We start from the raw sequence: 27168 nt of genomic DNA on the forward strand, positions 1-27168 counted from the left end.
AGAAAAGTGTGGCGAAGGATAGCAAAGGCAAAAGAAGTGTCTGAAGGCTTCTCAGCAGTGTAGTCAAACCTCCCTGTTTCACAGACGAAGCTAGACTTAGGGAGTGGTATCACATGGCAGCTGAGCCAAATGTAATGGACTGCTGGTATCAAAAAGGACACTTCCACTCCCAGCCCTGCTGCTTTCTTTGTACAGGTCTGGTGCTTGTCAGGCCCTTTGATGAGCTCGTGCAGCTCAATAAACTGTAAGAAAATGAACTCAGCAACAAATGTACCAGCCCAGGAACGGAGGAGAGTTGGACAATGTGAGAATGGAGACTGGAACTGCAATGAGTGGGAGAAGTACAGACGTCAGATTTTTGCGGCAGATTTGGGGTGTGCTGGGGGATGCCTCGCTGCTATTCTATGCCGAACCTCCCACTTCACCTCCTAGGTGGTGCTTCCCTCAAAAGTGCGTGAGATGAACACAGCCGGATCAGGAAGGCTGACTGGATAGGTGAAGGGAAGCGATCCGCACAGCAGAGAAGGGAATGAATGGGACTGCAGGAGCCCAGGAGGATGTTGTCATGGGTGAGAGTAGTGGAAGAGGAACCAAGGAGGAAAGAGGACATGTTCAGAGCAACCACAGAAGGTTGCTGCAACAAGCACCGGAAAATGCTTGAATACAGGGCAATGGTCCCACCTTCCTAATCTAGCTTTCAATGGGTTTATTCTCACGTTTCCATGTAGCTGTCCCTAAAGGAGGAGTCCTATTTATGTCCCTTATTTAGGTATATGTTTCTGCAAATTGGGGTTTGATAAGAAGACAGCTGCTGCATTTTTGTTATCTGTGACAAGTGGCAGTAAAAGCTGTTCAGAGTTCATGATGGAAATGTATCCGTACATTGGCATTTATCCAGCTGCACTTCACAAAGGTAAATGGGACATGAGAGTGGTACGCTGCCCCCTTTTAATCCATTTTCTATAGACGGGGGTACTTTGCCTCTGCAGGAAAGGCTGGCACAGCTACTGTGCTAATAAACACTTATTTCTCACTGCAGCATACGCGCTTCCCAGACTCATAAATCCAGGCAACTTGTAGTTTAATAACAATTAAATATCCACACAGATTTCCATACCACGGTCTGGTGCGCAAGGCACAGGCCTAAGTGGCTGGACATCTGCTGTTTGCTCTCCCACACTTACTGTTCGGCAGAGCATAATCACTTCATCTTACCCTACCGCCATTAATGGTACCTGTAAAATTGGGTGCAGAGCATCATCCTACAGATATTTTGCCATATCCTTCAAAAAGAGCAGTGTTCTGTTGCTTGCCTTTTTTTTTTTTTTTTTTAAAGCAGCCTTTATTGTAATAGTCAAAAATCCTTTTCGTTGCTGTCAGTCTCTCTCTCAGAATTTCCAGGCCAGGGATTCAGTTTGGCTCTGTTAACATCAGTGGGAAATGAAACATTATATTGAAAAGTTAGTTGAGATGCAGGACGCTGATAGATCCTCACAACAATTTTTTGTCACTTGTACAAAATCCAGAGACTCAGTAATGCAGTAAGATAAATGTAGCACTTGATTACAATGGATGTATTGCAGTTATAAAAAGCATCTCTTATCATTAGGCTAACCTAATAACCACCATATGTCAGGTAAGACCACGATAATGTGAGCCAGATAATTTTCCCATTGTTAAAACTCTGAAAATCAAAAAAGCTACAAATGTCTTAATTATTAATACAATTTAGCTATATCTAGTGCTGGTGGCTGGAGGTAACATGTTTCTGAGGTTCAGTCTTTCCCCTGGTCTAACTGGTAACAGTCTATGTGGCAGAGTTTAAAATGTTATAGCCATTTAAAGAAGTAAGAATTGTATACAGTCATTACCCATCTTGAATTTCCATGCAGCAGGGTTACCGAACAAAACTGCAGTTCAGATCTTCCCATTTGTCCCAAAAAGCTTGAACAAACAGATAAGCCTTACAGTTTGCTCTGAACTTAACAAGCCTCCTTCAGTGGTGAAGCTCTACGAGACTCAAGGCCTGTCTTTGCGCTGTTGTATAGTAACCTATCAAAATGCTCATTCCCTATAGAATTGGCAGAAACCTTGAATTTCCTCCCTGACACCCACCCTGTGTGCCTGTCAGCTGCAGACCAAGTCCTAGCCATGATCACAAGAACATCCTGAATCAGCCTCAGTAATTTGCATTTCCTTGCCAAAGATCTTATCTGCTGGGGGTGCAAATTGCACCATCAAGGTTGCTGGTGTTGAAAAATCTGCAGCCTTCTGCTCCCCAGCTCTACGTCTTCAGGCTAGGTTAATTTATCCCGAAGAATTAATTGAGACAACAAAGCTGTCCAGTGAGAAAGGCCACACAGTGAGACAGCACTGCTCTGAACATCTGCACAATTTGTATATTTGATTAGGTACCTCAGCACTTGCAGATTATTGTTGTTAGAAGCAAATCTTACTTTTGGCATTTTCATACAAGGCTCTGTGCTGTAATTCTGCAGATGTTCGTTCTCTGTATACCCACATTGTTTACGAAAATGACAAATGCTGATAGTAAAAATTACATTTGCTCATTCAAACATCTTGATATTTACATATAAGAAAAATCATATGCCAGGGGTCCAATGACCTAACGAGAGATGCAACATGGGCTTCAGCAGGAGGTGGATGGGGCCTCAAAATCTGCTTCTCTCACACAAATAGTCCCCTGATATATATAACGAAAACATTATTTTGTTTATAATGACAGATGCCACAGGGGGTTGTATATTTGGATATTATTTTTTCTCTAGGAGTGTTTCTTACCAAATGCTTGAAAGTTTTCTGATGCGGTGAAAACTGTCTCTCATGATCAACAGGAAGCGCTCAGAGGTATTGCATTACCCCTGTAACGCAACACAGATTCCAACAGCTTGGCTCTTTTTTTCAAAATACTGTGACACCACTTCCTTCAGGAAACCTGTCTCATCTGCACAGCTCTTATCTACTACAGATATGCAAAATCGCAAAAGAAATGGTTGGTTTAAAAATGAATGATGATTCATCAATTTTGGACTGTGGAAATGGATGTCTGTAATTTATATGATATCTATTAGAAAAATGCAGTACAGACTCTGCGGGCTCTCAGGTCAGTGGATTGAACAATGTGCAAGGAAAAGAGACTGATAACCTTCCTTCCCTCCCACAGCACAGGTGCAGCTTAGAGAGCAAAGATGCAGATTTCCCTGCAGGTGCCTGAAGTGCCGCAGCCGTAATTCTGGCAGCACCTCTTCTGCAGCTCTGCCGTTCACTATCAGCAAGGCCAGGATCTGGCCAGTGAAGGAGAAAAGGCAGTCCTGTTTCCAGTCAGGTCTTGTTATCTGCTAAAACTAGCAGCAGGAAAGCTAAGTATGACAGTTCATATGTGGAACCTTATATGCAGAATAACTGTGCTCCAACTTGCCTCCAACTTGCTCATAAAGGCTGCCACGCACTTGTCATGTGATGGTGTATCGATGTTGGCTGAATTTTGAACCCTGCTGATGTGTAAATCTCAGAATCCCAGTAGTGTACTGTTCCCTGTCACTTGTTTCTGTTCAACCAGTGCCCATCATTTAGACTAAATATAATAACAGGAGACAACTAGGAAGTATACCTGTGCCACCACAAAATCATTGGCTACGTTTATTTGTGATTAACATCACCCCTGCTGAGAAGAACGTCACGTGAAAGCAAGTCCTGGTAAGCTCTTTTTAGAAGGTCTGGCACCATTCCCCAAACTGGTTCCCCATGAAGGGAGGTGTGTCTGCCAAGTGCTTCACTTGCACAAAGCCAGATGCAATGGGATCTGGATATCACCCCTCCAACTATATCCCTTCTATGCCCATAGCTCATTCCTACTACCTGTTAATCTTACTTTTATTTTACATTCTTCCCCGCCTCTATATTTTCTTTTATTCTTTCCTTCATCATCCTTTCTCCTCTGCCCTCACATCAGCCAACCTCTTCATCACAAATGCTCCCTAAATTTTTAGCTATGAGAAGGATTAAAAGCGGAGCGACTGCACTATCTGGACAACATAAACCCCTAACAACCCTGTTTCTACATTCTTTGCCTTCTGCCTCTGTTGGAGGCATCACTTGTCCTGTTCACAGCTGAACTGAGAACAAGTTGGGGAAACAGACTGCATATATTAGTATTTGTAAATCACTAGACTTGAGAGGTTTTGTAATAATCTTATCTCCTTTTTTTTGTATTTTCTTGTACTTTCCTAGTAATCAATGGTATCAGAAGTACAGCGATCAAGAGACCGATATACACTAGCTAAATCTTTTTGTAAAAACTTAATGGCCTTCCAGTGCATAAAGCTTCAGCACAAGAAAACAATGGTCACGTACCGGGACTTCAGGGGCATCCTCACAAGTCACTGTAACATTCCGTATAAATATTGACTATACCTATGGGGTTTTTTATCAGTCCTGTAAAATAACTTTTTATCTGGTGGTTCAGTTCTCTTATCATCCACGGCTTGTTTACTGAATTTTAAGTCTTGGGCAAGATGGAGCAAGCTCATGAGGAGTAGCTGGTTTTCAAAAGATACAAGCTGCAGATAACTGAGGACAAGTAAAGCACACAACAATATTGAAATCACTCAGAGTTTTATTGCAGCTGACTGAGACAGAGTGTGCTTTGAGGCTGGGAAATTTCCATTACTGAAGTGCAGGACAGTGCCTGGATACTGCTGCTACTGCAGTTGAAAAATAAAAGCAACTTAATTTTGTATAGACAGCAACAAAATGTCAGTATATTAATGAAAGTTGTTAGAATTATATAATAAGTTTTTAAGGTTGCTGTAAAATGGATCTCTTTTTAAATATTTAGAGTGTAATTGTAAACTAGTTGTACAAAACTAAGGAACATAAAAATGACTTGAAATTGCAACTGTGTTTTCAAACTGTATTTGTGAACAGCAGATCTATCAAGAACATGATAGATAACACAAGACATCTCCTACAACAGTGACAGATTCTGACAGTGACAGAATGATACCCAGTGCAAGATCAAGGTTGTTACTGACAGTATAGTTCTGCAATTAATAATCTTTTGTGCTCTCCTTGGCATGCACAAAACAAACATAGCAATCTGTTTACTAGTCTTAACTCCATGGTGTATAAGCCACTATAAGCTTCCTGCAAAGTCAGTCAGAATACTGAATGGGGAAAAAAGAAATACTGGGGGAAAAAAGTAAATTTGTTTTGGCATCAGTTGCCCAGCAATTTGGGTGAGAGGCTGTTTTTAACTTCCCAATGGCATGAGATTACACAGAGATCCTCGTTTCTGTTGAGGTCACTTTACACTGTCAAAGCAGTGGCTGACATTTAAATGAAAATCAGTCTCAAGGGATTTCAGCTGTATGTCACCAGTTAAATCAAGCCCAGGTAGGTACTGACTAGAAGTTATTAGCATCTGATGCTCTTTATGAATCTTAGGATAGTTCCCTGTGGATCAGGGCTCATATCTAAGCAATTTAAGTTTGTGTCACATTCATCACCATGGTTCCTGAGTGCCTTAGAAGTTAAAATATATCTTTATAAAACATCTTACATGTCTTATTTCTCTCTCTCGTCACCCCCGCACAGAGGCTTGAGGTCTTTTTAAATAATGCTGGGAAAATTGTTTTATATACTTAATGCCTGCATTTTGTTGGGATGATGGGGAGGTTCAGGGTCATGCTGAGGTACTCTGTAAGTAAATGCCACACTCCTACAGCAGCTACCAAGAAAGCTACGTCGTCAATGTCCCCACGCAAATAATACAACTAATACAATAATGATGATTTTGGGAGATGTAGTTTCAATTTTAAATTAGCACAAAAATTTGAAATCGCTCCCACCCCCACTGAAGAGTGCCACTGTGGGGCAGCTACGTCGTGTTTGTCCTTCGCCTAAACCTGATAATGCTGTTTCCAGGACTCGTAGGGCCTTTCATAGTATGACATTTACTTTTCAAGAGACCTATTTACAGAACACGAAGTTAACAGTTAAAGTAGATATGTATAACAGTACAGAGAATTTCTAGACCCTGATTGTAGGATGAACTCATCCATGTGACTCCTGAACTTGATATGAATATGGAGATAGTCCAAACCATGGCATATTTAAACTGACCAATTGTACGGCTTAGCTGTTTCCTAATATAGCTTTCAAACTGAAGATACTGTGTTTCTGTTTGGACAAAGTCTGCTTAGCAGTGCTTTTATTTCTGTTTGAAATAAAAGGGTTTTTTTTTCCTCCTGCTTTTCATTACCTGCTATCATTTTTTAGTAAGTATCACCTCTTCTCCCCCAACATAACCCCTTATTCTGATTATAGAACTGCTAATTTTCTTAAAACACATTTACGTTCTTTCCAGAATTGAGGCTTTCATGTCACCTTCTTAAGGTACAAGACCCAACATTAAGCGCAGGTAATGGCAGTGTATTTAAATAGGTTGACAAGCTATTGGTAACACTTCTGTCTGATCTACCTATCTCAGTAACTGTAGTGCTTCATTGAAATATATGCACCGAGTTCTGTCACAGGAGAAATTGTGGGGAAAGCATGCCATAGCCTTTTGACCACTTACTTGGGTTTAATTGGATTAGACATGTATTTGAACACAGAGCCCAAAGGAGCTGACAGTCTTTCCACAATTTCCTGGTCTGCCTGGTTGGTTTCCTTTTTGATCAGACACATGCTGGTGAAGGTAGAAAATAATCTAGATACACGCCAGTTTTTAATTAAATTTGCTATGACAGGTTGTGTTTGAGCTAGATTCTCTATAATCATGTTTTGCATTTGCTGATGACAGATTTATTTATGTATGTAATAAGAACTGTAAGCATAATTTCATGTTTAGAGTTAAAAGAACCTTTCAAATAATATTTTACTTAGGTTCAGAAAATTTAAACATTTATTCACATTTACTGCTGTGTAAAATTTCTGAGAATAATAATACTGTGTTTCTAAAGTGCAGAAGAAGGTATCATGGAAAGGAAAAATACATAAGTAAAAAAAAAGTATACAAGTAAAAATAAATACATCAGAAGCATTATCCCACTCAAATACATAAAAAACTCAAGCTGTATAGTTGAATGTCTGTTAAATGCAGAGAGGAGTTTGTAAGATGATGTTTGTCATCCATGACAGCTCTCACTCCATCAAACGAGGCCGGGGCTGCATCTGAAGCCCAGACTCTGCTGGGTAGGTCTGCGTCAAAGGAGAGTCCTTGGGCTGCAGTTCAGCTAACCGGCTGCGCAACTGAAACCAGAAACTCTTCCCTCTTGACTTCTGGTCAAAGAGCAAGCCCGATGCTTTGGGGGATGTTAGCAAGTTGTAATCAGGAGACTGTACAGCATTTGGAAGCAGCCTCAGAAAACTGCAATTGTTCGGTTGATGGCAAAGGAAACTGGTTTGCAGCAAGTAGTCACAGAAGAAGGTGGGATGCCAGAAATGACCCTTTGGCAGTTGGGAGAAGGAAGACAGTACATCGGCAGGGACACCTTCAAGGCAAAGACAGGCATGAAGCAGCAGGATTGTCAGCAGCGATGTCAATAGTAAAACTGTCAGTAAAATATCGAGAGTGTGGAGCTGAGAGAGAAATGTTGAAATAAACTAGAGAGCAAAGTACAACCACTGAGAACCTGAGAGCAACTGGATTGTCATGTAACAGCTTCTGGTTGAGCACTATTGAACAGGAATGCAAAACTAGTAACTGCTTACAAGAAAAAAGCTTGATAGTCAAGGGGTATTTGGATGGTCCCACACTGGGGTCTTCTGACAGACTGGGTTGGGTATAAAAGTGGAGACACAGGCATGCTAAGACATACAAAGCTACATATCTGAACGATTTTTCAAAGGAACAGAAGATACAGCACATCTCAAGCAGCCGTGGCAACAGTAGTTAAAGCAAGCAGCAGGAGGATTTCAGATCAGGGGTTAATACTTTTTGTGAGAATCATTAGAGAATTGCAGAAAAAAAATTTCAGATGTGGTGTTGAAGATCATTGTGCGTAACTTTTGCAAACTTCCAGATCAAGTAAAAGCTGTTGTAGGAAAACTTGAGCCTTGCAGGAAAACAGAAGAGATGATAGACACCGTTGCAAGCAGCAACCGTGGCACGATACAAACCATCATCAACGGCATTTTCACCTCCCAAACCCTCCAGTTTACATTTATATGGGAAATAACTAGCAGGAAAATGTAATTCTATATAAAAACAATATGCTAACTAGGGGTTGCAAAACTACGCACTGAAGTTAGGAAATGTCAGAAACTTGCTCTTATTACAGTAGTTCAGCTTTCGTGTATCATCACCTCGCGCTGCATGACAGCAGGAGGCCGCAGCGCAGCCAAGAACAGCGCACGGCCCTTCTGGGTCCGGGACCAGCGCCTCACACACGAGCGCAGCCCTCTCTGCTCCCGCTCATCCTGCGCGCAGCCTCGAGCACAGCTCCTCACAGCGCGCAGCCTGCAGCACGCCGCTAACGCGTGCTGTAGCGGGCACCCGCAGAGGCCGGCGGCGGGGTGCGGGGGTGCGGGGGCCCGCGGGACGCCAGGCCCGCCAGCCCGGCTCGCAAGGGGCCCGTCGGCCAGGAGCTCGAGCCTCGCACGGCACGGCGCAGGCACCCCGCTCCGCCCGCCGCCGGCAGGGCCTGTCCCGTGGCCTCCCTGCGGGAGGGCGGCGACCGCAGAAGCCGCAGCGAGCGGGAGGCGGAGGCCTGGACGCGAGAGGAGGACAGCGGGGCCGGGCCGGGCCGCGCCGCCGCCCGGGCTCCATTTCCTGCCCGCGGCCCGCCGTCACCTGACGCCTCTAATGGCGCCGGGCGGCCGCGCGCCCGCAGAGCCGGCACGCCCACCACGTGACCTGCCCGCCGCGCCCCCTCCCCAGCGGCTGCGGTTACCGCAGTCCCCGGCCCCGCCCCGGCCCCGCCCCCCGCCGCGCCCGGCCCCGCCCCGCCGCCCCTCCCTCCGCGCGAGCCCCCACCCCCTCCTCCCCTCCCCCCGGCCCGGGTCGATCCGCGCGCGCGCGGCCGGCGGCGTCTCCTCACAGCGGCCGCGGCGGTGACGGCGCTGACGGGGCCTCGGAGCCGGCGGCAGCGGCCGGTGCTCCGGAGCGCGGCGGAGCGGGCGACGCCTCTCTTCCTCCCTCCCGCATCCCTCTCCTCGTCGCCCTCCTTCCTCCTCCCCCCGCCTCCGCCCCCCCCCCCCGCCCCCCCGCACGCAGTCACCGCGGTTCCCGGCACGGACAACATGGCGGCGGTGTCGGGGGCCGGGGCTGCGGGCGGCTCTGCCAACGCCGGGGGCCCGGAGATGGTGCGGGGCCAAGTGTTCGACGTGGGGCCCCGCTACACCAACCTCTCCTACATCGGCGAGGGGGCCTACGGCATGGTGTGGTGAGTGCCGGCTGCCGAGCCCGGCTGGGGCAGCGCCCTTGCCCTGAACAACTCCCTCCCTCCCTCCCCGCCGCCCTGCCTGGCCGCAGCCTCCTCCGGGCCCGGCCGCGGGCTCCGGCCCGCCCTTGCAGGGGGGAGAGGCCCGTTTCTTGCCCTCGGGGGAGGGGAAGCCGGGGCTCAAGCATCTCTGCCTCGCTCTCCTCAGCTCTGCTTTTCCCTTCGTGTTCCCGAGGTTGTCCCTCCGGCATCCCCTTTCCCTCACTGCCGCCTCCCTCACCCCCCCCCCCCCCCTTCCAAAATTCCTCCATCGATGGGTGCAGCTGAACGTCTCGTTTCCTTTCAGTCGTGCGTTTATTTTCTTGAATATTTTTTGCCCCTGCCTCTAGAGTTGGTTGCTGTCTTTATTTTCTCCGTCTCTGTAGCCTGATTGCAGACGTTCAAAAAGGGGAAAAGGTCGTAAAATCCTGCTAGCAGCTCCGCGTTTCTCTTTGTGCCCGTGGAAGGCTCACCTGGCTGCACGTCCCCGAGGTCACGGTTGATAAAAAAGGAGAATCTGTGCATACGAGTTGCTGCCCCTGCCTGGCTCGGCTTGGGACGTGCTGTCTGTGCGGCACAGCCTGCCGGGCTGGGCTCTGAATTAACGTATGTACCGCTGAAAGTTCTCCTCAGCCGTTCTAGCTCTTGGTGGTTTTGTATCACGAAGACTTGTACTAAGTCTCGCTAAAAAGCGGTGGTGTGTGTTTGCTTTGGTTAGTATCAGGCTTAAAGAGCGAGGTGAATGAACTACAAAATACCGAAACTGTAAACTAACTGGACTGAGATCGTGAGATGGGTTTTTTTAGCAATCTAATTGAGTTGGGATGATGCTCTGTGGTGGTATATCTAGTGACTGGGTTTTAAATCTGACGTCCTCAGTGACCTTACTTAGGATTTCTTAGTCTGTCTTCTATTAGTAAAACAGGTTGAAAATCCCCTTACTTCTGAAACAATTTAAGGGGTACAGATGAAAAACTTTTTTTGTTATCGTTTTGTCAACTTTCTTACAACGCTGCTTCTGTTTCTTCAGCATGTTTTTTGACCAGAGGTACTAAATGAGATTTACAGGCTATGACTCCATGAAAGCTTTATCAGCGTTAATTTCTCTCTCTGATGCTTAATCTTTTGTAAACTAGTGTATTTCTCAGTGAAGGCTCTTCACAGCCTTCAGCTGTATGTTACAGATTTTTGTAGCTATAGGTTTTTTCGTATAGTCATTGAGTTGTGCTGGCCTGTTAAGATGAAGTCATCCTGTATTTCAGGGTGGAAGCTTTCATCTAGGCCTGAACTTAGCTGGGAGATGAGTCTCTCTTACAAAGTTTTGAGTTGCGGCTTTCACTTTTTTGCTGTGGGAAGAACCTTCAAAATGTAGATCAGAAATCCTGTTTACAGTGTAAAAATATCCTTGTTACTGTTTTAGTGTTAGAAATCACAGCAATATATCCAGTCCAAAACTCATTAATGTAGCTTATGGTACAAGCTGTATTTTATTACGGTGTACTTTATCATCTGAGCTAGAGCAAGTAAACCAGTGCAGATAATGTTGGTACTAACTGCACTGGTTTACACTTGCAGTCCACTTTAACAAAGTACTTGGGAATAGTACTTTCAAGGTGTATGCTGTGTATAGTCCGGTTCATATCAACGGGGTGTTAAAAGTATGTTTAACAGACAACGTGTTAAAAGCTAAAATATTTCACCACAGATGAGAGACTACAAGAAGCAGTACCATGGCAGTTGATGCCCTTTTTTGGTGTCACTATGCTACTGAGCAGATACAGGGGAAACGGGGCCACTTTCTGCCCCTCTGAATGGTATGTTAAGTTCTATACTGAAACTGTTTCCCCTCCAAAACTATATAAGGTTATCTTGTACTTTAAACTTACTCTCATGCATTGTGTCTGCTATGAATGCTTTGCAAAATTACTAACAAAAAATCCAAGTCTCCGGTTCAGTTGAAACACGCCCTTGGCTCCTGTGTTTTCTACTCTAATATTATTAATGTGAAATACTAAATTTAATATGTTGTGCCCTTAATTATTGCTCTTCTGCCTTGGGTGTGAAATGACAGGGTACAAAGTCGCAGTTTATATGTATACTTCACCAGGAAAGTGTTGGATGCACTTGTTGTAGTTAAATGCCATAGCAACTGTAAAGTATTGTCGTGCCTAACATACGAGCTACTATGATTAAAAAAGAGTACTTCTCGATCAATGGAGGGGTAGGTTATGCAGTTTAATACTCCATGTTTCTTATCTTGCTTTGATAGCTAATGCAGGGAGGATCTGCAGAAGCTTCTCCCTTGGGGGGTGGGGTAGAGGGCAAGCTATGAGTGTGCAGATGGAGATGTTTCCCACAACTGCAAAATCCATTTAAATTTGTACACTTCAATGAAGGAAAGCAGAGCAGGCTGTGATGGTTCTGTTTTAGACCCACAGCTAATGTGTACGACTTGGGAGATGCTAGTTGTTTACAAGTGCATTGTGCCGTAAGGCTTGTTATACGGAAAACAAGTGACATCTCTTAAAATACTTCACTTTTTTCCTTCTTTTTCCTAATTCTTCTATTTCTGGATTAGGGAGTTGAAAACAATAAAATTCTTTTAATTATATTACTGAATAAAAGGGCAAGTCAAGTATTCTTAGGATAGTGCTATTACAGTCAGTCTTCCATTTTGATTTTGCAGCAGAGAAAATAATGTTTGAGAAATATTGATCACAACATAAAATAACAGCACAGGAAATAGAGGAAGATGTTGACTGAATACACTGTACGCGAATGTTCTCTCATCTGGATTTGAAAACCCTTAAAGGCATTTAACTGTTTTCTCTAGTGCAGTCATTTTTAACATAATCAGGTTTTGAGTAAAAATAAACTTAACAGAGCAGTATATTTACTGCTATGTTGTGGTTGCACTTTCTCAGTTTGTAAGCAGAAAACGCGTGTTTTCAGGCAAGCCCCCATCTTAATGTCCTCCAGTTAAGCTCCACCACAAATGTTCATCCTTTGATACAGGCTTGCATCTTGCTCGGACATTTTGTTGCTGGGGCTGAAGTGGTTAATAAGTGAATATCCATGTCGGTGTCCCTTTCTAACCTACTTTTTGTTTTCAGTATTTCTGCATGTGAAACTAGGGGATGACCACAGTGCAAACAAAGTTTTAGCCAAAATCCTCAGCACTTTCTAGGACTGCAGGACATTCTTTGAGCAATTTAGTCATACAGTCATGTTTGTTACTCTGAATTAATTTATCCAAATATATGCAAATGTTGTGTTTATTTTTTTTTCTTTTTCTTCCTCTTCTCTTTTGCTTAAGAGTTGTTTTGAGGGGTTTTGATACGAGGTTCTTTATGTGACTTTCCCTTTCTTTCAGTGATAGGGGAATATCAACCTCAGAGTCAGCTGGGACCGACTTTCAGACCAAGTCTGAAGTTTCAGAACTACCTCTCAGACACAATAAAGTGTGAAAGGTTTTTGAGATTGTCTCCTCCTTCCCAAATGTGTGGGGATTTTTTTGTTTTTTCTTTCTTCTTTTTGCAAAAAACCAGAATCAACCTGTTCACAGGCCATACTTTAAACACACTGAAACAGCGATAAAAATACGATTGTGCTGAGCTTTAAAGCTGAGCTTTAAATTTCCAATGTGAATTGTTCTTCATCCAGTTGATCAGTGGTAATTTGGCACGGATGATAATCTGACATTTTAAAACAAGTCATCTTTTGGGAAAGAAATGGTGAATGGGAATGTGATAGGGATGTTCTGTTTTATATGCTGTTTTTTGGAAGTCCTTTTTGTCATCAGGCTTATGTAAATGTGAAGTATTAACATTGCTGCAAATAACTGCATGTAAATAATAAACATGAATGCAGTTGGAAGAAAACAATCTTGAAGCTCAAATCTTGCATTTCTTGGCCTGAATTTGACTGGGTTGTTACAAAGACACCTTTGTGTTACTGATGTGCTATAGAAAAGTGATTATTAGAAGTTAAGGTAGTCAATAGATGAATGTTAAAGTAATACTGAAAAGAAAACATTTGGCAGTAGTTTTTTCAAAGTTCTGCTCCTTTCTACTGTCTCAAGGAAGAGCCCTACTTTTAGAGGATGGATAATTTAAAATGAAATCTGAGAAATATATGCATGAAGAGGCTGGAAACAGAAAAAAAATCAGGACTAGGATGATCTGCAAGGCACAGATATTTATATTAAAAGTTGGAAATAGAAAACTTGATGGGATTGATGGTTGCGTAATACTTTCTTTTGAGACAGTCCAAAAAGGTAGCGTTTGCATCCCTCTGTGAGGGTCAGATTGGTGGGTGGCCTGCTTAGTGGCAAGGATCAGAAACAGCCTATAATTTTTTTTCTGTTAACTATTACATTGGTCTGGAGAGAGTACCCTGTAATGATAGGGCAAGTATAGAGATTCATGTCCCTGTTTATATGTGCTTTTAGGGAGCACGGGTTGGGTGTGGGTGTCGATACCTGGTAATTAACATCTTCTGGTCTGTGTGATAAGGAAAAGAGGGAGCTGATACAAGTTAGCCAACCCTAATAGGTTCTTCTTAGTGCAAGGATCAGAGTAAAGAATTAGGGAATGTAATTGGTGGCTAGTTATCAGCCTCTTCCCTCTGGGGAGAAGGCCGAGGTAAGCATTTCTCTCCAGTCACTCAGACTTCTAGCACTTGCTCACCCTGATGTGGAAATATGAAAGGAGCAATTAGAGCTGCTTTTCCTGCTCTCCCCCGTGATGCCACAGGTGGTCAGCAAGCTGTGCAGCAGGCATGGGGGACGGGACAGCAGCTACACGCTCTCTGTTCGTATCAGAGCTGTCTTTAAGATTTATGGAAGATGAGAAGTAGCAACTTTTCCTGTCTGCCCAAAGTAATGGGATACTAGCTTAAGAGGTGAAGAGTGCGGCTCAGGGACACTTGCATTTTATAAGTAAATACACATTTTCTTGACATAGCTTGGTCCAGCCCATGGAAACAGATAGTGATAACTTGTGTTATTTTTTTTAAAGCACAATTTATTAAGGAAGTAAGGCTTATATGTTCACAGTGTCTGTATGTGGTTGCATCAGTCTGTCTCCTGTACATATGATTCTTGAACCTGTTGCCTGCCTTCCATCAAATTTGACAGAATGGTAGAAGTCTTAAAGATGGAAAGTTTCTGCAAGGTTCTTAAAAATAGGTATTTTGCTAGAGTGAAGAGATCCTATATGCTGCTCCACTGAGGAAGAGACTGCATCAGGAGGTCACGTATAAGAGGTCAGACTCTCTGAAACAGACATGACAGATGCCCCAGTTTCACGGATGGATTTATTGATACTTTCGAGACCGGAAATGTGTATTTGTAGGACACCAGGCTCTGTTAGTTCAGTGAGCTCCTTGTTTAGGAGGGGGGATCTACAGCCCACAGAAGAGTTAATACTTACCAACTGAGTGGGTGTACAGCTCAACTTGAGTTGAAAACTAATACTTCGCCAACATAGTCATTTTTTTAATGCGTTTTATGTTGATGCTTTGTCATAGCTTTCAGCTGTGATCTAGAAATTAAATTAACTGATCAATTTGATATTTAATAAAAATATTTTATGACATCTTGTGGAATATTTCACAGCATAATGTGGGTTGAAAGGGACTTCCTGAGGTCATGCAGTCCAACCTCCTACTTAAAGCAGGGCTGATGTCAAAATTAGATCAAGTTGTTCAACTTGTCCACTCAGTATTTCCAAAATCTCCAGGGATGGAGATTCCACAACATCTCTGGGCAGCTTCTGGTTCTAGTGTTAAACCTATTGCCCAGTGAAACTTTTGCCCTTAAAAACATGAGAGTTTCCCTTGCCGCAACTTGTGACCGTCACCTCTTGTCCTTTGTACTTTTTGCCTCTGAGAAGAGTCTGGATAAGTTTTCTCTTTAATCCCCCTTTATGTGACTGAAAAGAGCAATTAGATGCTTTCTACCACCACCCCTTTCCCCCCCTCCCTCGTAGCCTATACAAACCCAGTTTCCTCAATTTTTTTCTTGTATGTCATGTCCTTCAGCCCCCTGTGCATCCTAATGGTTTTCTGCTGGACTTGCTCCGGTACTGGGAGAGAGGAAAACTGGATGCAGTATTCCAGATGTGGCCTAACAATAGTAATCACTTTCCTTGACCGGCTGGCTATACACTTAATAACGCAGCCCAGTCCGTGGTTAGCCTTCATCGCTGTGAGCAGGTGCTGCTAATGGATGAAGATGGATGTTGTTCTGGCAATCTATAAAATACTTTTACTTGCATTTCAGGTGAGGTATTTTAGGAAAAAATCTGGTCTGAAAAAAAAAACCCCAAACCCCACAACATTTTATTAAGTGATTTCAACTCTATATAATTCTGATTTCCAAATCGCTCAAATGAAGCGTATGGAGCCATAAACATATTTTAGAATATAACTTTTCTTTTACTGTGTTGTAAGGTAAATTAAATTAATAGTGTATGTGAAATGCAGCAAAGTGTAGTTTGTTTTGGTGGTTTATCTGTGTCAAACCTAGATTCTATTAATTGTTAGGTCAGTTATTAAAGAGAGTTGTTTGCTTGTGAATGAATCTCCTTTTCAGAAGGGAGCTTGTTTTCCTTTGCTTTATTACAACTTTTGGGCATATAAAGAAGCTATTCTTAAACTCATCTTTTTGCAAGGTGCGTTAAAAGCCAAATATGCATTACTTCATTATCAGCTTTGACCAGGGAGATTAGTAAGATCTAAGTAGTAATAAATGCCATTAACGCAGATGGGGTTATTTGATGAGATATTGGTAGGTACTTTGGCAAGACGAGGTTTCTCGTACTCCATCATCATGCAGCAGGTTGGTTTCTGTTTCAGAGAGCATTCCTGTCTCCACCCCTTTCCGCTGGGTTTCTGGTGGCTGTGTGAGAGCTAGAGCCGAGGCAGCCCCGCATCCCCTGCGGAAGGGACTGCACCCCGGCTTCCACCTGGGCACGCTGGCTGAAGGAGGAGCAGGCGAGAGGTTGCTGTGTGCCTTCCCAGGCCCGGTTGCCTGTCAGTGGTGGATGAAATACTGATGTGTGTGTGTATATACATGGCTTGTAGAAAGACTTCACTAGAAATACTCTTCTATTAGATTTGGGCAGAATCTTCCATGACAGTCCAGTTTTTAGCAGAGTTGTGCGCATGTTTTTACTATCTATCTTTGTTTAGCAGTGCCTAAAGTCACAACAGCCTAAGTTCTATTAAGGGAAAATCTCTGCTCTTGGAAGTTCTTCTTTTGTATTTTAAGAGAATTTTCATAAAATACTGAAATACTCCGTGATGCTTAGAATGCAGATGAGAGTTTTTGTTACATTGTAGAAGGTAATTCGTCTGTATGGTGGGTATGTTTTAAGTACCAGCAACTTGCAATTAGGCTTACAGTTTGTAATACGCAATTACTTCATTTTGCAGTTTTCCTTAAAATTAGCAGCTGTCACTGCAGTACCTTACTTCTCACTTGTTTGGAGAGAAGGCAGTTTGCTCCACCAAATATTGCTGATGTGTCCTGAGTGAAATGTGAAGTCATTTGAGCACTGCAAATCAATACTCCCCAAACTGCCTCAGTCTGGAATTTGCCCAATTTTATTGGGATTTCGATGGTGCAAAGTACCCCAAATGACATTCAGGCTGACTTTTATATTGGATTTTTCTGAGTGTTTCATAATTGTGAAATATCTTCCTTTTAGTTACAGTAGCTAACATGTCTTACTGCTGATACCCTGTCTGAACAAAACACAAACACTGTGTTTTACAAAACAAAATATATTGAAGGGCTAGGGTTTACTGTTGGCATGTCTTTTTGGAAAGATGGAAAAAACATGCAAGAAACGCCTCATAAGCTGATACTGAAGGGAAGCAACTTCTGATAGTGGAGAGATGCATTCTCGGTGCTACTGGTTTGGTTGGGTTGTTTTGCTTTGCAAGTGGAATACTGAACTAACTACGGCAGAGTGGACAGTAGCAATGAGCTTGCTTTCTCTAGTGCTTTGTGATTAGTTTTTACTTTGCACTGATGTTTCTACAGGTTTAGGAAAACCTCTGCTTCTAAGTATGTATGCATGAGTGATTTTGTTCAATGATTTATTTCTTTCTTTATTTTCTGCTGGAGTGAAATACCGTGAACTATCTCTTCTGAAGATTTATATCGTGTGAAATCAATTAAATAAGCTAATTACTGAAAAATATAGTAATTGTGTGGATCTTGTGTTTTTTCCTTTTTCTAAAGCTGATTTTAGGAGGAGTATTTGGGATTTAAGTCAAATTAGAACCTTATTAGACAAAAGAGTAAAGCACATCGGGGGATTTGTTAATACTGTTACCACGCACAGCTCTCTGGTAGTGCTCTCCCTTCTCTCTAGGAAAGGGGAGATGTTTCCCGTGCACGCTCACAGTGCCGCGTTGCTGTTCCAGGCCGTGGAGTAACACTGGTTATGTAACAGTCCTGCCGTCGCTGCCTTGGTGGCGTTTTGTTGCCTCTTGAGAAGCCGTAAGCACCGGAGGAGGAAGTCAGCGCTTCGGCGGTTCATGTGGAAGTTCAGCTTTCATGACAGTCGGGCCTAGACGCTTAAGCTGTGGTTTCCATGACTGACTTGTGCTGATCTCAGGCTGCGCTGCTTCTAAAGGGGCAGCCTTTCCTTCTGGGCCTCGGGTCGTGTCATTCCTTCCTCTGCTCTTGGGCTGGTGCTTACACAGCTGTAGAGTTAGCTGTGCTGGAAAACTGATTTAGCTGAAAAGTTACTTCATAAAAAATAAAATTTAAAGGTGGTAAGTTGATGTGACTGACGCAAAATCCTGTCAGTGCTGGTGCTGACACGGGAAGGGAATAGGAATATGCAGGTAAGGACTTTACTGTTCCTGTTCGTAATCTGCTTTGACTCCGAGCTGCTTCAGTTCTCTGAACTGTCACAAAGAAAACCACCGCTCCAACCAAAAAAGTGAGAAAGGGGCAGGGTTGTCAGGCACAAAAAGGAGAGTGAACCACAACCACTCCTTTTAATTCGCTGAGCCCTTAGGTTGTCTCGGATGTTGTCGAGCTCTTACAATTCTACCCTGAAATTGATTCCCACAGGAATTGTCTTTAAGTTTATACAGAGAGAAGAAAGATAGTGATATTTAATATCATAATATCTTACCAAAAGCAGTGGGTGCTTTTGAATGAGGGATTTATTTCGCAGGTAGCCAAAGGGCCTTTAAACATAACAGTGAAGTTTGCCTAAATGTTAAATTTGGCATAGATGCTATCAAAGGAAATATTCGCATCGGAGAACCTGTAAACTTCTAAGATGGGGAGGATAAGTGGGAAGGCAAGAAGTAGACAAAATGCTAAGATGTAAGAGTTGTCTATTTTCTGAAGACCAACTTGAACTGGAGTGGCATAAAGTAGAGTAGGCATATATGATGATTTGAAGACACAGTGCTTCACAGCTAAAGGTATAGAAAGAAAAATATGTATTAGAAGAGACTGAGAGAAGTGATCGGTTTTTTTGAACAGCTAAGATTGATGAGAATACCATGAAGTTAAGTGACATCTTCAGCCAAACAATACAGAACCTTGGGTGAAATAGCTTATATTTTTCTAATACTAATGTTAAGGTGTAGTTCTAGAATTGCTGCTCTTCATAGTTCTGCTTAGTAGGTGCTAACAAAACACAAATCATCTGGTCTGCCACACCCGGGATTATGAATTGACTGAGTTGGCAAAAGTTATTTATTTAATAGACTCCATTTTGCATAACTAGCTATTTGTTTTCAAAATACTAGGAGCGATCTAAGGAATTAAACTATTAAGTCATTGTTATATGCGTAGTAAATAGTTAATAACTGTAATGCTTTGGAAGGCTCCATCAGATTTTACTTTTCAAATTCTGAAAAATAAAATTGTGCCTTGGTAACCTATTAGAATTATTTGAGTAGATATATGAAAACAAATGTCCTATAGGAGGTTACAGAAGTGCCTTAATAATTTGTGGCGTGAAGGGCAATAACCTGTAGTAGATCAGAAACTGCTAAAGAGTAAAATCACTTATGAGTAATTATTCACTTTTGTCATGGGAGGAAAGAATTGGCATAATTGTGCCAGAAACCCTTAATATTAGGATTGAATTTGAATGTTAGGAGAAAGATGACTGAAAAAGTAGGTGGTAAAGGTGAAGGTAATGCAGTTACATTTTTGACTGAGTAAGCTTCAGAGGTTAACTAGAAGTATGAAAGAGCAGTCTGCAGTGGTTACTTGCGCATCTTGCTATGGACTTGAGATAAAATAAAGGACACTGCTTTAGAAATTATATTTATTTTCCCCCTTGTTGGAAAAGAAAAACAAAAAATCAACTTTATAAGAAATACAAAAGGAGTTTGTTTAGGTATCTTCTATAATAAAAACAAAACCAAACCATAGCAGTGATCACTTCGTGACGAGCAACAGACAAAAAGGGATGTGGAATATGGATAAACTCGTGAGGAGTTTGTAAAGTATGACAGTTGCTTTGCAGAGGGGTCATGATAAAAGGTTTAGAAACAGGGATTCATATTTTCTTAGTCCCAAAGCAATCATCTAGCCACTGATACTAGAATCCTGACAAATGAAAAATTGCTTAGAAAAACCCAAAACAACACCAAAACAAACCCAAGCTTTTTCAAACACCATGCAATTAGGAATTTTCAGGTAGGGCCAGATTAACACTACTGCAAATTGGATCACATCTACTATATAGTTATTTTAATGTTCTCTTGTTGCTTGGTCTTCCTCTGCTGCTATTTTTGTAGCATGAGATGCAAGAAAATGGGGAGAAGTTGTCAGTGAGTTTCAGTGTCTGCGGGCAGCCGTGTGTCACAGCAGTGCATATTCTTTTTCTTTCCTCAACAAAAACAAGACTTGAGATAAATCTGAGGTCATCCTGTAATTTATAACTTGAGGTAGTTTTCTGACACACTCAACAAATGGAGAATTCAGCAATCAGATAATGATGAGAAGAGGTCCATTCCTTAAACACTCAAACTTTTGGCAATTCATTACGTAATTCTTGTATCTAAGCTTATTCTGAAGTATCTCAATTTTGAATTCAAGTTTTTTGGCCTCCTCTTTCATTATAAGCTGTTAGTGCTTATGTATGTTTTCCAAAGACTAAGAAGACAATATGTACAGTTGTCTTTTAATAATCAATGGGGAGCGTCTGTAGCATACCAATAGGTAATTCAAGAGTGCTGAATTACAACTTGACTTTTGTCCCTCAGAGTAGGATGAAAAAGTACATGGTGCTCGTGTTCCTAAAGTTACTATAATCTTTTTGTAGCTTGAAAAGCAACTAGAACCTCAAGGGTGAGTTGTTTTTGGTTTTCTTTTTATAAGAATCTCATATTTAGGTAGCTCTCCATTTTCATGGATCTACTAACTTTTCTACATTGTAGGAATTAGTCTGTAAAAGTAAATCTTTAATGGAGAGAAGTAGAAGCCTATTAAGATGCCCTTGTTTCTATAGTTTCCTGAATTCACAGCTGAGAAGCCTGGGAGATGTTACGTTATTGAGAACCTCTTCTAGAGAAAGCTAATAAATCAAAACAAAAAACTCTGAGGGAGACATGGGTTGTCTTCATAAACTGAGGTCTGTTAAAACAAGGCAAATATATCTTAATACGAATAGGCGCATACTCCTTTTAAAACCAAGTGCTGATTCTGTAAGTTAGTGTTAATAAAAAAGGTCTAATGAATAATATACTTAATTATCTTCAAAAATATTATGAATAAATGGAACACAGTAACAAATATTTCTAGTAACCGTAGGTGTTTGTAGCTGGGGACAAAAAGTATATTCAGCAGTATAAAAATGACATGTTACTGGATGTCTTCAAATCTGAAACTGTCTTTGACTACTTTTATCCTTTTTCCAGTCTTTTCTCTTTGGTAAAAGAACAATACAGTGTAGCTGCTCCCTGTATTTTAATAATCTAGAATCAGAAACTAATTATTCTGAAGAATCTGAAAGGGTTAATATCTGATTATAAAAAAAAGCTGAAACAAACCCAAACAAGCCAAAGAACCAAACGGTCCCCTCCACAAATCTGCACCCATAACACCACCTTCCCTCACCCCCAAAAATGGTAGCGAACAGTCTGTTATGGTACTGCTGGTTATTACTATATCATAATAGTGTGTTATTTTTCTTACAGCAGTCTTAAAAATAAGTTTAAGCTATTTGCATTGTAACTTGATAAATGTCAGCATGTTGTAGAAATGTCTGCGATTGAGCTAAATGTAGACTGAGTGAAAATATTAAAGATCTTCATAGATCAGCTTGTTTGCTGGGAATTATTTTTGCCTTTCCTCTCCTGGTTGCAAGCAGAATTATTCAATATTTCAGAAAGATTCTTATCGCTGGATATGCCCTTGGAATCTTGTTTCCACAGCAACACAAAGCTACTGATAAAACATCCCTTTTAAACTTCAAGTCAGTCTTTTATTTAGAGCTGTAATTAGGATGTTTGCCGGTAGCATTGTGTATTTTTATGTGTACATATGCATATGCTGAAAGCAGCCTGTAAAACAGCCATAAGGTGAATAATCCTAGAAGTGTTGGAAGAATATCCCATGATGGGGTGAGCCTTCAGGCAGCGTGGTGGAGGAGTGTGCTGAGGATGGGGGTGCCGACAGAGTAGGCAGTTGTTTTTCAATGGTTCTATGAAGAAACAGCCCTCTGTGGGATGTAACTATTGCCAGGAGCTGGCTCCTTTCCTCCCGGCAGCTGCAGCATGCTCTCACTTGTTCCAGTTCTGCTCCAAAATGAAACATGTGAAGAATAGAAATGGATGGAAGAACATGCAGCAGCCATTGTGGGTAGAAGGAGCTGAGCTTTGGCACTTGTCCCGATCTGTCTGGTGAAAAGCTTTCCTTCCTTGAGAAGGAATTAATGGGAGAGGGGCTACATGTCAGAGGTTCATCTTAGCAATTAGTATGCTGTTTTCTTGTAGGCTGCTCAGATACTGTGGTGCGTTTTCTGGTCTTTACATTTGGAAGCAGCCCCACCCTGGGCTGCTTTTTAAAAAGGAAGTTGGCACCGGAGCAGTAGAAGGATAAAACACTGGCTTTAAAAGTTGCGTGGCACAACTTTTTGGGTTATAAATGCTAATTTGTTTATTTTGTACAGGCGTGCAAGATGTTTTACTTAGTCAAAACTTTGTTATATATTTACAAAATGCTTAATATTAGGAATGATAAACTATACTGCTAGGACTTGTATGGATTTTCACGTGGTGCCTTAAAAGTGTTTAAATAATGGTGCTATTGCAGGTTGTCACAGGATAGTAACCACAGCTTGAAATAGGAATAATGTTGTGTATACTAGAGTTGGGCAGTTGCAAAATCTATGTTTAAATTTATCACAGTACAGATAAATAGCACTCACGGCTGAATGGTTGCATCAACTTGTGAAGCTGCATATCATTGGGGTGGAAAAAAATCCTTCCTTCTGAATATTGAAAGTGTCAGTAACTAGATTCATCGTAATGTGAAAAACACACAGGCTGTTAAAGGGAAAGTTCTATGTGCAGTGATTGGTATATGTGGTTAATGATTAGAAACTAAAAGCTATAAATTAGCACCCTAAAAGTTGTTAGTACATGAACTGTTATTCCCACTTTACAGATTTTTATCTTCTCTGGAAAAAAGTCTAGATAATAGAAGGTTCTTGCCTTTAGAAGGAGTCCCAGTTAACTGCTTCAGTGAAAATATAAGCAGTTGTTGTGAGATTTAGTAGAAGCTGAAAGTCTAGACAACTAGGTTAGACTATGCACATTGGGACAGCACTTCCAGAATGCAAATAATCTAAATTTAGGACGCGCTGGGTGGTGGATGGGCTGTATATGTGGAGCTATTCCTTTTTGGACTGTAGGGGGAGCACAGGTGATTACTAGTCGTAAAATTAGATCTCTAATTCTAGCTAAGGCTAAGCAAGCTGAATCCTGCGTTAAGTGATAAGTAAGCTGTTATATTAACTGCAGCGAGTTAATGCATTGAGGGTTTGGATTTGCACTTTTTATAGTTGTTCATTTGTGGACACCGTGTGAGCAGCATATTTCTTCACCAGAGTTCTGGAGAGTAGTGGGTAACCATCTGGTGTTGATGGCAGGTACTGGTTGGATGGAGATTGTGAGGAACAGGGAAAGCTTTGGGAAATGGTTCGGTCTGACCTATAAAGGACCTGATTTTGTTAGTTTATGGTGTTTCCTAGGTAGTGAAATAGATACTGCTATATGGTTTCATAGGCCAAATAGGTGTCTGATTGTAGCCGATGTGCATGAGAGAACACATGACTCTTCAGTTCTACTGAAGTTCAGTCTAATATGTAGCTTTTGCAGGTTTCTATAGCACGTGTCAAATTGAAGAAGCACTGTTTTTTAAAGGGTCACAGAGTTTACGCAAAGCTGTATTTGCTTTGAGGGCTGTGACTCTGAGAATGTGAAATGGTGTGAGCTTTATAATAGAGTCTCTGTGTATCTGTATTATGCATTATATTTAAAATACTATGTATAAGCAAGTGTACCTAACTAGTTGTATGATTAGCTTCTTGCTCATAGGAATTGAGATAATCTTTTGCATGTTTAATCAAGTTACAGAAAAACTCATATTTCAGAAAGTGTGACAACAGAAATAAATCCAGTGTCCCTTTTAATGTTTCAAGTAGGTAGTATTTCGGTTTTGCTCTCCTTAGCTGAGGCTTTGCAGTGGTAACAGCAGTGCATGCTTAGCTACATTGGTGTGGTGAGATCCTCTGATACGAACAGAAAGATGACTGTATGCAGAATGTACACTGGAGAGGAAATTGATTGCATCTTTACTGCAAATAGTCAGCTTTTTTTCCACACTGTTTTAAATCATCTGTTTTATAGTTGAACCATCTGAAGGCAAAATTACCCATCATTTTTTAAATAACAGCATAAACCTTTTGCTAAGAAAATGCTTCAAGAGCTGGAAGTGAAACAGCTAGAAGAGATGAAGTCTTGGTATATTTAATTGATGGATTCAAGGTCATTGAATCTCTGCGAGGGAAGATGCATATTTTTCATCAATAACCAACCTTTGCTTGAGAAGCAATAACTTAGAGATTTATCAAATATTGTAAGAGATGAGGAGCTTTTATTTGAGCAGCATCAATTAGTAAATATTGGCATCTTGCCTTTTTCTGCTCTGCATAGCTGCTGGTGTCCAGTACTTTGCAAGGAAGTAAGATTCTGCATTGTGGGAGAAAAAAATGTGCTTAAGTCCATACAAAAAAGGAGGTAGGAGGTTTGTTTGTAACGATAAAATGGTCCATGGGATTCTTTCATTTCTTGCCCAAATACAGGTTGTTCATGCTTCAGAATTATTTCTAGTTTTGTTTTCTGCTTGTGACTTACCTTACTGGTATATTGTAAACACTGCAGGTGATTAACTGATCAACTAAGAAAAATACTGTAGACGAAGTGCTCTTGAAGACTGTGTATGCCAAGTTCCACTTACAGCACTTTGTTATTATCTATTTTGGGACTTATGAACTGCTAATGTGTTATCTATACATATGTAATAGCAACAGTTGTAATGAATACTTGCTTACCGTGTGGAATTTCAAAGCACCCTGTGGAGCATTTGAGTTCAATGTTTCTAGAGGCAAATAAATCATGCAGTCTGTCTGTGTTTATAGGGCAGAGTTACGGATGCACATAGGTCAAAGTGATTTTGCAGAAAAATGACACAAAAAGGATGTCACTGCATATTCATGAGCTGTATGAAGATCTTACTGGCGGCACAAATTCTGTGTCATTTTTAATAATGAAAGTGAGAAATGTTAAACACTTCTGCATACAGTGGTAACAGTACTGTCTCAAAACACCTTGTTGCACCATAAATCTGCTTAGTGGTAGAAGAACCTTGACGTGGCCAGGCATTTGAATTCCTTTTAGGTCTCCTTTTCTAATTGGATTTTCATATTTCATTCTGCCTTACCTGATCACCAGATACCTGGACTTCTCAGCAGAGTAAGGCCTATTAAGAGAGTTTCAAAGAATGTTCTGAGACTTGATTATAGAAATTTGGTGGAACGTAATGCCTGCTTGGCTAGTATGTTTATATTTTTATATGAAATAGTTGAGGCTAACAGAAATGTTTAAATGGATTTTTTTTTTTAATTTCCAAACAATGCAGTAGTGCGCAAAAAGAAATTTGAAAGGAACAAGAATCATATACACACATTTAAATTCTAAGTAATTAAATTACCATATACTTTTAATACAAAGACAAATTATTATAATGACATGCTTTGTCATTCATATAAGCAAGACGATAGAAAACATCCTAAAATTTGTAAGGATTCATGACATTTTTACTAAATAATAACCTGAGTCCAAATTTAGAAAATGGTGTATGTTTTACTGAGCCTTTTTACTCGGCTCAGGCTGTGATATTCTTCATAAATTCATAGGCATTTTGAACAGAAATACTGAGACTGCTTTATTGGGATAGCTAGGAATGCTGTTCTGAACTTCTGAAACCACAGCACTGTAAATATAGCAGCCAGTGTGTTCGTTGATACAGGTCACAATCAACGTATTACCTCGTTGTACTGCTGCTTCCTTTCGCTTCATGTGTATAGTCTGATACATTCTTTCTCTTCTCAAACTCTGTTATCTTTGGAATTGAACTTGGGAAGGTGTTTTCAGAAATTCTCCATCCCTTTTGTTCTTCCATGTCCATTCTTCATGGAGGTGCCGACAGTGTAGCTTGATGGAGGACTAAAAGGTTGTGTCAATTGGAATTGCTTGCAGGAGTTACACGTAGGATGTGGAATTCTGCTGCTTGAAAGATGATTTCTGAAGGCTTTTCTGTGCCCCAAAGTGAATGGGTTAAATCAAGATGAACTTTTTCTCTCAAACTTCTTGATGACAGCATATAGAGAAAGACTCAAACTTGTTTGTTCCACAGGCTGATAAAGAAGATGAGTACTCATTTTCTTTGTTCAGGTATCTGAGAATCAGCAGACTCTAAGTCAGTTGGGAAAGCTAGTGACTTGTAGATACCCAAGTAGGCTGGTGATAGTAGAACAGTATTTTGTCTGTTCATCCAACTAAAAGATATTTGCCGCTGTTGCATCTCTTAATTTGATTAAAAAAAAAAGTAAAATAAATGCACCGCCCCTATATTCAGTTGAATTCGCATTCTTGCTTTCTGAATTGAATGAATTTGACATTCCTTATAACTAATGTTATTGATTCTCTTCTAGTTCTGCCTATGATAACGTCAACAAAGTTCGAGTTGCTATAAAGAAAATCAGTCCTTTTGAGCATCAGACGTACTGCCAGAGAACTCTGAGAGAGATTAAGATCCTACTGCGCTTCAGGCATGAGAATATTATTGGAATAAATGATATTATCAGAGCTCCGACTATTGAACAAATGAAAGACGTGTATCCTTTCAAAGTTTTAAATTATTTTGTGTAGTTAGTGATGGTTGTCGCCTTCTCTGTTTTGATTATTTCTTCCTTTTCATCCTCTTCCTTACTAAATTTTAATAAAAGTTGGCTTCTGTTATTGTAAATTGAAAGGGAAGTTCATAGTGTTTGGTAGGTTTATAGATACATAGATTTGATAAGTAGGTGAACACTAGTTTTGTTTGTTCTTTTTCAGGAAAATAAATGTTAATTTATATCTTCCAAGGCAAAGAACTCAACATTGT

The 27168-nt window shown here is 41.1% G+C and overlaps 1 protein-coding gene across 1 annotated transcript in view; it reads left to right on the forward strand.

Moving 5' to 3' along the window:
* The first annotated feature begins 9267 nt into the window (after positions 1 to 9267).
* MAPK1 (mitogen-activated protein kinase 1) overlaps positions 9268 to 27168 on the forward strand; it is a 37706-nt gene continuing 19805 nt past the window's right edge. Inside the window, exons 1-2 of the mRNA XM_059827940.1 lie at positions 9268 to 9410; positions 26717 to 26899. Coding sequence (XP_059683923.1) covers positions 9268 to 9410; positions 26717 to 26899 — 326 coding nt within the window. The remainder of the gene's footprint in view (positions 9411 to 26716; positions 26900 to 27168) is intronic.

This window comes from Gavia stellata, chromosome 21, assembly GCF_030936135.1.
Source record: "Gavia stellata isolate bGavSte3 chromosome 21, bGavSte3.hap2, whole genome shotgun sequence".
NCBI classification, from domain to species: Eukaryota; Metazoa; Chordata; class Aves; order Gaviiformes; family Gaviidae; genus Gavia; species Gavia stellata.